The sequence below is a fragment of the Entelurus aequoreus genome, linkage group LG03 (genome assembly GCF_033978785.1).
Source record: "Entelurus aequoreus isolate RoL-2023_Sb linkage group LG03, RoL_Eaeq_v1.1, whole genome shotgun sequence".
Taxonomy (NCBI): domain Eukaryota; kingdom Metazoa; phylum Chordata; class Actinopteri; order Syngnathiformes; family Syngnathidae; genus Entelurus; species Entelurus aequoreus.
Window position 1 is genome coordinate 9,905,412 of NC_084733.1, and position 12,652 is coordinate 9,918,063.

The 12,652-nt window shown below is 41.1% G+C and overlaps 1 protein-coding gene across 1 annotated transcript in view; it reads left to right on the forward strand.

Moving 5' to 3' along the window:
• LOC133646109 (myelin transcription factor 1-like protein) overlaps nucleotides 1–12,652 on the forward strand; it is an 83,948-nt gene that overhangs the window by 35,408 nt on the left and 35,888 nt on the right. Inside the window, exon 4 of the mRNA XM_062041130.1 lies at nucleotides 3,706–3,983. Coding sequence (XP_061897114.1) covers nucleotides 3,706–3,983 — 278 coding nt within the window. The remainder of the gene's footprint in view (nucleotides 1–3,705; nucleotides 3,984–12,652) is intronic.

Below are 12,652 nucleotides of genomic sequence, written 5' to 3' on the forward strand. Positions count from 1 at the left end.
TTATTGGGTTGTTTATCTACTTCTGTTTTACATTTTTGGTATTCAGAGTATTTCCTGTCTCTGTCTTTTATGGCAGCTAATAGGTCCGGATTCATCCATGGTTCCGAGCGGGCTTTGATCCTGACTGTTTTCACGGGAGCCATGTCATTTAGTATCTTTAGGAACGCCGTTTTGAAGCGATCCCAAGCGACATCGACCAGGTTGCTCGCGAGCACAGGGGACCAGTCCCACTCATCTAATTTTAAATTGAAATTGTCATTGGAGTATTTTTTGAGTGATCTGGATTGGGCTGTTATGTGGCCATTGGCTTTAGGTTTAGCTATTTTACGGGTGCAGAAGGTTAGATAGTGGTCGCTAAGACCACAGATCATGACCCCACTATTTTTTATTTTAGGCCGGTCTGAAGTGAGAATGAGATCTATGGTTGATTGGGTGGAATCACACACCCTTGTGGGTAGCGCTATTAGCTGGGAAAGACCGTGGAGATTACAAAACTTGCTGAAGGATCTGAAGACAGGCGCATCTTTGCGTTGAATATCTGTGTTCAGATCCCCAGTTATAATTTTCTCCATGTTGTCTGTCCCCGCCAAGCATTCTTCCAAAGCCCCATAGAAATCACTCTGATTAGGGGGTCTATAAACAGTCCCTATTAGTACCGGCTTAGCATTTTTAAATTTGATTTCCGCCCACACAGATTCCAGGTTATTGTGGTTAAGATCAGTGCGAGTTATGTATTTAATATCTTGGTGAATATACATACAAACGCCCCCACCGTGTTTATTCCTATCCTTTCTGATAACCGAAAAATTTTGTATTTCTATCTCTGAATCAGAAATACTTTGATCAAATTTGGTTTCAGAGAAACACAAGATTTTTACCTTCGTGTTGAGGAACATTTCTCTGATTTGGTCGAGTTTGGCTCCAGAGAGGCTGTTCACATTAAGGTGGATGATGTGTAGTCCACTGGAACCAAAAAGAGCATCAGAGTCCGCTGTGTTGTGGTACTGACCAGAAAAATTGTTGGTTATTATTGCTGTTGCAGTTGAAGAGCAAGGAGAGAGAGGAGAGAGAAGCATATTGATCGTCCTCCAGGTGAAGGGGGAGGGAGAGAAAGGGGGAGGGGAGGGAGAGGGAGGAGGAGGCCAGGTAGGGTTGCTGGGGGATGGGTTGGGTTTCCTTTTGGCGGGCTTTTTTGAAGACAAAGAGAAAGAGAATAACGAAAATGTTTGTGTAAAGGCGCCTCTAAATCCTGTGTATGGCGCGTCCTCGGCCGTCCGGGACCGGGGAGAGGTCGCGTGGACCCCCGCCATCTCGTGCAGTTCCCCGCAATCACCGATGTCTGGGTCGCCGTCCACCGCAGCCGCCGCGTCGTTCACCGCCGCTGAGTCGCTGCCTTCTCTGATGACTGGGTCGTCCTCCACCGCCGCCGCCGAGCCTCCGACCGTGTCGATGAACGGGGCGAAGTCCTCCGCCGAGCCGCCGACCGCAGGAGCACAGGTGAGCTTGAGCTGAGACGAGCCGGTAGCCGAGTTAGCTTCGATGGCGACGCTAGCAGTAGCATTGCTAGTCTTCGCCAGTCGGGACAACATTAACCGTGTTGTTGCAGGTCCAGGGTTGAGTTCAGTGTCTCCTGATAGTAGAAGTAATAGTAGTATTATTGACTTTCTGTCTATCCTTCCAGTCAGGGGCATGTTTCTTCTGCCTCGATGTGCAGACAAGCACGATGCTAACACGTTAGCTCCGAAGCCAAGGTGCTTCGCCGATATATTGTCGTGGAGATAAAAGTCACTGTGTATGTCCATTTCGCGTTCTCGACTCTCATTTTCAAGAGGGTAGAGTATCCGAGGAGGTTTAAAATATAAATCCGTAATCCACAGTAGAAAAAGGAGGAAGTGTGGGATAATCCGAGCAGTTGTTTGGATTCCCGATCGGGAGCGAAAGAGGGTGCGACCGCTCATCTCGGCGTCTCGACACAACGTCCACAGTTTCCAAAAACTATTTGAAATGTGGACTCGTCAGACCACAGAATATTTTTACACTTTGCATCAGTCCATCTTAGAAGAGCTGGGGCCCAGCAAAGCCGGCGGCATTTCTGGGTGTTGTTGATAAATGGCTTTGCATAGTAGAGTTTTAACTTGCACTTACAGATGTAGCGACAAACTGTAGTTACTGACAGTGGGTTTCTGAAGTGTTCCTGAGCCCATGTGGTGATATCCTTTACACACTAATGTCGCTTTTTGATGCAGTACCGCCTCAGGGATTGTAGGTCTGTAATATCATCGCTTACGTGCAGTAATTTCTCCAGATTCTCTGAACCTTTTGATGATACTACGGACCATAGATGGTGAAATCCCTAAATTCCTTGCAATAGCTCGTTGAGAAATGTTTTTCTTAAACTGTTGGACAATTTGCTCACGCATTTGTTCACAAAGTGGTGACCCTCGCCCCATCCTTGTTTGTGAATGACTGAGCATTTCATGGAAACTGCTTTTATACCCAATCATGGCACCCACCTGTTCCCAATTAGCCTGTTCACCTGTGGGATGTTCCAAATAAGTGTTTTATGAGCATTCCTCAACTTTCTCAGTCTTTTTTGCCAGGTGTGCCAGCTTTTTTGAAACATGTTGCAGGCATCAAATTCCAAATGAGCTGATATTTGCAAAATATAACAAAGTTTTCCAGTTCAAACGTTAACTATCTTTTCTTTGCAGTCTATTCAATTTAATATAGGTTGAAAAGGATTTGCAAATCATTGTATTCTGTTTTTAGTTACAATTTACCCAACTTCACTGGTTTTGGGTTTTGTAATAAATGGAAATAGAACAACCCCAATTCCAACACAATCCCGGCATTACAATACTATTAATATAAATTTAGAAAGCAATTGAGAAGACATACAAATACAATACCAAAAATAATAAAAACAACAAATTATAAAAACAATGGTATCAATGATAATAATAATAATACCAATAATAATTGTTAATAACAATTTGAATAAAATAAAATAAAAATTGATTGGCAAAAACTATATATATAATTTGCACACAAAACACCCGGCAGAAAGTTTCTCAAATCTTTTTTTAAAATACAACAGAGTGAGTCTTATCGTTTTTTATCGATTTCTGAAGTGAGAAAGTCAGTGCTTTTTAGTGATGTAATTATAGGAACTGTGTCCAAGCTGATCCAAGGAGACAATATTTGGTGGGCGGGGTCTGATTATAGAGCAGGCAGAATGTATGTGACGGAGAGAGATGCGGGAGCAAGCTTTTTCCAACAAAGTTCTGCTGAAAAGCAACATTTTATGGGACTTTTTTTTTGTTTCGTTGTATTTTTGCTGAGAAGTAAACAAGTGACGTACACATTCTCTAAATGTTTTATCATTAATTCATAGTAGATTTTAACAAACTGAATTTTCAAACAGATGCTTTTTGCTCACAAATTACAATTATCAGCATAATTTGATGTAAAAATAATTCAGTTCACAAAAATTAAATGCAAAAAAGTCAGTTACATTTCATTAAGACACAAATTAACCTCCATAAGCACATTCTGTATATTGTATTGTACACTTGTACAGCTAAAATAAGACAAATAATTCCAGGTACCAACTTTTTGTATTCAAGCGACATATTTCTCAATCCTTTTACAATGGTATATGTGAAATATAATTAATTGATGTTTTTCGTGCAATGTGTCCTGCAGCCAAGCGTTACTGCAAGAACTCCAGCTCGGCCAGCAGCACCACCAGCACCTACGCTCCCAGCAGTAGCAGCAGCAGCCTGAGTTGTGGAGTTGGGGGAGGGGGTATGGGAGGAGGTGGAGGCAGCAGTGCCAGTAGCACCTGCAGCAAGAGCAGCTTTGACTACAGTCACGACATGGAAGCCGCACACATGGCCGCCACAGCCATCCTCAACTTGTCCACGCGCTGTCGAGAGATGCCCCACGGAATGGGAGGCAAGCCCCAGGATCTGTGCTCGCAGGTAGGAGGCAAAACAATATGAGAATGTTCCATGACGGGGCACAAACTACTTACAGTATAATTGTCCCCTAAACTAAAAATGTAGGATAAAAAGGTCATATCATGATTTTTTGGTCCATTCATCCATCCATCCATCCATCCATCTTCTTCCACTTATCTGAAGTTGGGTCGCGGTTGCAGCAGCCTAAGCAGAGAAACCCAGACTTCCCTTTCATCAGCCACTTTGTCCTGCTCTTCCCGGGGGACCTGGAGGCATTAACAGGCCAGTTGGGAGACAACGGGTCCTGGGTCTTCCCCTGAACACTTCTCCAAAGAAGCGTGGTTCTGACCACGGAACTACCTCATCTGGCCCCCCTCGATGTGGAGGAGCAGCGGCTTTACTATGAGCTCCTCCCAATTGACAGAGCTTCTTACCCTATCTCTAAGAGAGAGCCACGCCACCAGACCTATCTTAGAGCCGTTTTGCATCAGGTTGGGTGGGAAGTGTTGGTTGTCATCCAGGATGTCTCGGTACATTGCTGCATTCATCTTAGTCTAGTCAGGGAGATGACCAAGAAGCCAATGGTCACTCTGTCAGAGCTACATCATTCCTCTGTGGAGAGAGGAGAACCTTCCAGAAGGACAACCATCTCTGCAGCAATCCACCAATCAGGCCTGTAGGTAGAGTTACCAGACAGAAACCATTTCTCAGTAAAAAGTTTGCCAAAATGCACCTGTAAGACTCTCAGACCATGAGAAACCCAATTCTTTGGTCTGGACCCCGACTTAAACAAGTTGAAAAACTTATTCGGGTGTTACCATTTAGTGGTCAATTGTACGGAATATGTACTTCACTGTGCAACCTACTAATAAAAGTCTCAATCAATCAATCAATGAGACAAAGATCGAACTATTTGGCGTGAATGCCAAGCGTCATGTTTGGAGGGCACCGTTCATTACCAAGCCAATACCATCCCTACAGTGAAGCATGGTGGTGGCATCATCATGCTGTGGGGATGTTTTTCAGCAGCAGGAACCGAGAGACTAGTCAGGATAGAGGGAAATATGAATGCAGCAATGTACAGAGACGTCTTGAATGAAAACCAACACTTGGAGCTTGAGAGGTGCTGCAAAGAGGAATGGGCGAAACTGCCCTAAGATAGGTGTGCCAAGTTTGTGGCATTGTATTCAAAAAGTCTTGAGGCTGTAATTGCTGGCAAAGGTGCATCAACAATGTATAGAGCAAAGGATATGAATACTTACATGTGATTTTTAAAATGTTTTATTTTTCAAAATTAAAAAAAAAAAAAAAAAAACATTTTCACATTGTTATTATGGGCTGTAGAATTTTGAGGACAACAACTAATTTATCACATTTTGAAACGAGGTTGTAACTTAACAAAATGTGGAAAAAGTAAAGCTCTGTGAATACGTTCCGTAAGCACCGTATGCATTAATATTGGCAAGACGGCGCCATCCATCGGTGCAACTGCCCTCCCTTGAGGGGGTCATGCGAAGTTTGACGTCACTACAAAGATGGCTACCGGATATAACGTAGATGTAGTTCCGGTAAAACAATTAAAAAGTGTATGATGTAGGCGGACTTCCGACTCCTGTTGTCATACCCACATATGCGGTCCTCTCCAAGGTTTCTCATAGTCATTCACATTGACGTCCCACTGGGGTGAGTTTTCCTTGCCCGTGTGTGGGCTCTGTACCGAGGGTGTCGTTGTGGCTTGTGCAGCCCTTTGAGACACTTGTGATTTAGGGCTATGTAAATAAACATTGATTGATTGATTGATTGGTCACGTGCTCTAATCCAGTGTTTTTCAACCTTTTCTGAGCCAAGGCACATTTTTTTTAATTGGAAAAATTCTGAGGCACACCACCAGCAGAACACATAAAAAAATGAAACTCGGTAGCCAATATTGACGATAAAAAGTTGTTCTCGCAAGTGTTTGATATGAATTCAAACCATAACCAAGCATGCATCAATATAGCTCTTGTCTCAAAGTAGGTGTACTGTCACCACCTGTCACATCACACCGTGACTTATTTAGGTTTATTTGGTGTTTTCCTGTGTGTAGTGTTTTAGTTCTTGTCTTGCGCTTCTATTTTGGTAGCTTTTCCTCTTTTGTTGGTATTTTTTCTGTAGCAGTTTCATGTCTTCCTTAAGCGCTGTTCCCCGCACCGGCTTTGTTTTCGCAAATTAAGACTATTTAAATTGTGCGGACGCTATCCTTCTTTATGGGAACATTGTTGATCGTCATGTCATGTACGGATGTACTTTGTGGACGCCGTCTGCTCCACACCCTGTAACTCTTTGCTGTCGTCCAGCATTCTATTTTTGTTTACTTTGCAGCCAGTTCAGTTTTAGTTTCGTTTTGCATAGCCTTCCCTAAGCTTCAATGCATTTTCTTAGGGGCACTCGCCTTTTGTTTATTTTTGGTTTAAGTGTTAGATACCTTTTTACCTGCACGCTGCCTCCCGCATATTGTGACCACGACAAACCAGGTTCCCGACATCTACAAAGCAATTAGCTACCTGCTGCCACCTACTGATATGGAAGAGTATTACATGGTTACTCTGCCGAGCTCTACACGGCACAGACACTCAACAACGGCACATTTGCAGACTATTATTACTGGTTTGCAAAAAATAGTTTTAACTCAATTAGGTGAAATTACATAATCTCCCACAGCACACCAGACTGTATCTCACGGCACACTAGTGTGCCGCGGCACAGTGGTTCAAAAACACTGCTCTAAACTACACTCCCTGGGTTGAGTCATTACCACCTGCATGTTGTCATACTACTGTGGACTAATACAAGAAATCAGATGAGATTCTGAAGGGACGTCAAAAATGTCTCCTGATATGAGGATTTGCTCCAGCTTCATGTAGTAATCACAGTCGTGTCCAGCAATAGATAATCTCTATGTTTCTGTCATTAGACAAGTACTGGCTGAGAAACCTGACAAAGATAGGGAGACTTTACTTATACAGTCCAGATAGACACACACACACACACACACACACACACTTTCCATCAAAGATCCAATGCTGTGTCTTACACTCGGGGCTCAGCAGGGCAGTTTTTTTTCTAGTCTGCAGGAATCAGATAGGAGCAGGACCGAGCATCGCTTGACACGGCATGAGCCCAGTGTGTCATTTCTGAGGAGATAAGGTGACGCTGTTCCTGTATTATCTACACCAGTGTTTTTCAACCTTTTTTTGAGCCAAAGCACATTTTTTGCGCTGGAAAAAATCCGGAGGCACACCACCAGCATAAATCATTAAAAAACGAAACTCAGTTGACAGTAAAAAGTCGTTGTCGCAATTGTTGGATATGAATTTAAACCATAACCAACCATGCATCAATATAGCTGATTGATTGATTGATTGATTGATTGATTGATTGATTGATTGATTGATTGATTGATTGACTGATTGAGACTTTTATTAGTCGGTTGCACAGTGAAGTACATATTCCGTACAATTGACCACTAAATGGTAACACCCGAATACGTTTTTCAACTTGTTTAAATCGGGGTCCACTTAAATTGATTCATGATACAGATATATACTATTGTCTCAAAGTAGGTGTGCTGTCACCACCTGTCACATCACGCCGTGACTTGTTTTGAGTTTTTTCTGTTTTCCTGTGTGTAGTGTTTTAGTTCTTGTCTTGCGCTCCTATTTTTGGTGGCTTTTTCTCTTTTTTTGGTATTTTCCTGTTGCAGTTTCATGTCTTCCTTTGAGCGATATTTCCCGCATCTACTTTGTTTTAACAATCAAGAATATTTCAGTTGTTTTTATCTTTCTTTGTGCGGACATTGTTGATTGTCATGACATGTTCGGATGTACTTTGTGGACGCCGTCTTTGCTCCACCGTAAGTCTTTGCTGTCGTCCAGCGTTCTGTTTTTGTTTACTTTGTAGCCAGTTCAGTTTTAGTTTCGTTCTGCATAGCCTTCCCTAAGCTTCAATGCCTTTTCTTAGGGGCACTCGCCTTTTTTTTTTTTTTGGTTTAAGCATTAGACACCTTCTTACCTGCACGCTGCCTCCCGCTGTTTCCGACATTTACAAAGCAATTAGCTACCTGCTGCCACCTACTGATATGGAAGGGTATTACATGGTCACTCTGCCGAGCTCTAGACACTTAACAACAACACATAATTTGCAGACTAAAATTACTTGTTTGCAAAAAATATTTTTAACCCAAATAGGTGAAATTAGATAATCTACCACGGCACACCAGACTGTATCTCACGGCACACTGATCTTCACCAAGATGCTAAACGGGAAAATGGAGGCGCAAAAAAGGAGAGGAGTGAGCGAACAGCAGCAGACTCATGCTGGCTTGATGCTAATGTTGATGGCATAGTCTGTGATGGAATTTATAACAAAGAAAGTGAGCGATGGAGGGGTTTTTCTTCTTTTTTTTCTTATGTCGGCGGTTCCTGCACAGTGCAGAATCGAGGGAGTGAGAGCAGGATGCAGTGCAAAGAAGGAGAAGAGGGAAGTGACGTACTTCCAAAGAAAAGTAGAACAGAATAAAGTTGGCAGGAACAAACGCCTGAAGCAGTCAGGACTTCCTAAATCATTTCATTGTCTGCCCTACGTTAGGGCGAGACAGGCACAATGCTTCCGGGGCAGGAAGGGAAGACAGGAGACTTCACAGGGCTTTTTCACCCCCCTCTCTACTCCTCATCCTCTTTCATCTCAGCACCTCTGCTCCTGGCAAACATTCTCCTCTCTGAGCATCAAGGCACTTTCACACATACACTAATCTATTCTTGCTTCCTTGTCGTTTTAGTCCTTGTTCTTTATCGCTCAGCTGATTTACAGCAGCGATGCATTGCCTTCATTTAAAAAGATGTATTTGAATTTCAGTGATGTATCACATGGGCCATTCCATCCAATCTGCGTCATTTGCTTGCTGTAACATTCCTAAAATAAGCTTACATTTATGTCTGATAATACATTTTAATTATTTATTGAACCTTTTTAGGCTTATTTTTGTACAAAAGTTGCCAACCCGTAACAGGAGTTGGGTTTAGCTGAGAAACATCAAAAATACTTTACATGAAATACAGACGAACCTCTCAATTGGTTTTTGACCAGGTTTTGTAAATAGAAAAGTTTATATAATGAAGCCAATGTATCCGTAAGAAACAATATAAACATGAATAATGGGTTGTAGCATCGACAAATGTCCATATTTTACGAACAATCTATACAGAATACGAAGCACTATACAGTGACAAACATTACAAGAGGGTGATGGATCAACGTGCTATTTAATAACAAAGCCAAAACAACAACATCTAGCTGAATTGTCCTCATTTTCAGCTGCCTACCGACACGCACACACACTGTCATTAACGCAGTGGTGCACTCACAGTTTGATATCACAAAACTCCTTAACTTTAACAGCCGGCTCGCTACAAAGCTTAGGAATGCAAACAAAATCCACTTTTCCTTGTTGGTTAATCTTTGCGCGCAGCGGATATGAGGAGGAGGAGGAGGGAGAGGCAGTGTCGACAACGCTGTGGATAGTTCCTGAATGTTTCAAATTACACGTCGCTTGGCCATTGCTTTCTTTGAATTTATATTGAGCCAGCAAAACTACAAAAATGCTGTAAAAAGGCACACACAAAAAATATGAAAAAGCACAAAAATGATGAGAAAATTGATCAGCCTGCCTACAATGGATGTGCTGCCGGGCACAAAATGGCTGAGATACAGGCACACAATGGGTGGATGATACAAGTCATACACTGAGACAAAGCGTAATGTCTATTTGGTCTGCGGTTCATAAATGGAAAAGTTTGTAAATCGAGGTTCCACTGTATTGCTTGTATTCTGACAAGTGATTTCTTCCCCGAAGTGAAAACCAGTGGTGGTCAACCAGGCTAAGATGGCTGTTGAACAATACACAAGGGGCCTATATATTCCTGCAAAAAGCAGATCTGAGCAAAAAATCCAAATAAGCAATGGAATAGACCCCTTACTTTATAAAAAAATATATATATTTGTCCGTGGAGTTTCCAAACATATCGAACTGTCATGTGCTCCAGACGTCATTGTACACGACAAAACTAATGTGCTTACATGTGCTCCAGACGTCATTCTACATGACAAAATAAATGGAAACTTGGACAAGCATGGAGGTCTACAATTTATTTGTGTGTGGCTCGGTCAAGGAAATTGGTATCAAGACTCTACCGGATAAATATGCATCAATTTAATTGATTTAATTCCGTACCTACTGCCATGTTTGTTGCCTGTACTTGCTGTGGCACGCTCCGTTTACGAGTAGCGTGTTTTTCACCGTCTTTATCAAAATATAACTATAGATGTCAACATTGTGTATGTCCTGAACACTTCGTTTATGATTGCTGCCTTTGGTAAAAGCTTCACGCTCTTAGGTTTTGCTCACATTTGATGTCTTTTATTTAGACTTGCTGAGTTGGTGCGTTTCAAAACATTTGTTGCCAAAATGTGTCTTGAAAAATACAAATAATATCAAGATAATACTGACTTGGTAAATAATAAACATTAAAAGTATATCAAACAAACCTTTAACAGTGTGATCACTGCAAACTCATGCATTCTTCGACTCAGCTCCCATTGGACTGTAGTGTGAGATGCATGATTTTCTCGTCGTTTCGTAAAATCTTGCACCCTTCCACTCTATTTGGTCATCTCTCGAGGAACTCTGAAGAAACGTTTATCCTTTTCGCGGTTGAAACGGTTCGAAAACAACGCAAGCATAGGGCATTTCTCTTCGAAAAAGGCTAAACGGCACCAAGTACCCATTGAGAACAGAGCTAGCTTGACCACCACGCATAAAATACAACACAATGCAAAACATAGTAATTTGGGTAACAGGACTGTGTTGTCATAGTTTAAAGGTTTCTTAGATTAACAGAAAAAATTTTTTGTAAACTTACTTTTGGCTTTCATATGACCCATAGAAGGTCTGAATGACGCAACTTCCTGTGGACCATGTGACTTGTGGATTGTTGTAAATGTGCTAGTGTAAAAGAGCTGAGTGACAGTTCAGGGAATTTTAACTTTAATTATATATTTTTTTAGATTGTAGAGTATAGTTTGTATAAGGAGTAAAACACATATTTAAAAAAATATATAGATAGCGTTTCTAAAGGATTAAAATTAAAGTTAAAGTTAAAGTACCACTGATTGTCACACACACACTACGTGTGGTGAAATTTGTCCTTTGCATTTGACCCATCCCCTTGTTCACCCCCTGGGAGGTGAGGGTAGCAGTGGGCAGCAGAAGTGGCTGCGCCCGGGAATCTTTTTTTTTTTGGTGATTTAACCCCCAATTCCAACCTTTGATGCTGAGTGCCAAGCAGGGAGGTAATGGTAATGGTAATGCTGTTTTCCTAGTGTTCAAGGTAGTTTTAGGTAATTAATAAATGAATTAGTTAAGTTTAATAAATTTAATTTATTATTTATGCAATCTAATCAGATCAATGTGCTAGACACTTTACTTAATAATGACATTTTTTACAGTTAATTTCATTGTGCCACTATACATTTTATTTCCTGGTAATACCAATAGCAGCCATTAGATGGAATGGCCCACATGACAACATTTAAATATTCAAAACAAATACGCTGTCTGCTGCATTAAATGATTTTATATGTTTATAACTGTTCTTATCATGAGCATGTTTTTATTTGAATTGTACTTTAATATTTAACAGGAAATGGTATTGGATTTTTTATTATACGGATACATGACCAGTACACAAAAAATAAATATTTAAGCTGCTTACATGTTGGAATTTTGGAGGAAACATGAATGAGATAAGTGGAAACATGAATCAATATATTAAACAATGATATTCTATTTGCAACAAATTGATAATGTGGTCCTACTCCTCCAATGAGGTCAGTAATTGTCATTGTTACCATTGTGTTAGTGGATTTCTCTCAGCAGTCAAAAAAGTTGCAGGAAGTCGAGCAATTTAACTTTTGACCTCTTCAACATAAAGTTATCATCCAAAAAAAACCTCATTGGTCAGTCTGCTGCTGCACACAGTGACAAGACTGGAGTTCAAAGCAAACAGTCAAATAAAAGGTAGAGCATGCAAAAGTGTTGATAATGATAGTTTTGGTCATGCCAGTTGTGCTCAAGTATGCACTGAAGTTATATTTACAAAGATCATTTGTGTGGTGAGAGCACACAGGCTTGCTGCCTCTGTTGTAATCCATCCAAAGATGGCCATAGTGCGTCGCAGAGGTTTTGGCCTTGCGACCCATGCAGAGGACACTGTCAGCTAGTATCAGCATTATTACGTGTGAAAGGGGGAATAGGTGAAGGATAAGAAGAGGTGAAGGATAAGAAGAGAAGAGAAATAGAAATCACAACTTAATTAATCGTAGCAAGGACACACAGATGTCCCAAAACATAATCTTTGTATGTACAGTACAGTGCATGAAGGGCATTGAATGGACACTTTCACAGCCACAACGTAAACTGCAAAATATGATCCAATACAAGCCATTCTGCACTGCGAATGGGTTAACATTTTGCAGATTAATAATGAAGTTCCCGGTTATTTTTGACATCCTTTTACTGTAGTACCTTAATTTATGAGTTAAATGGTTCTGTGACAGAGCTCTTAACTCAAAACACAATCTCAAATCAACATCTA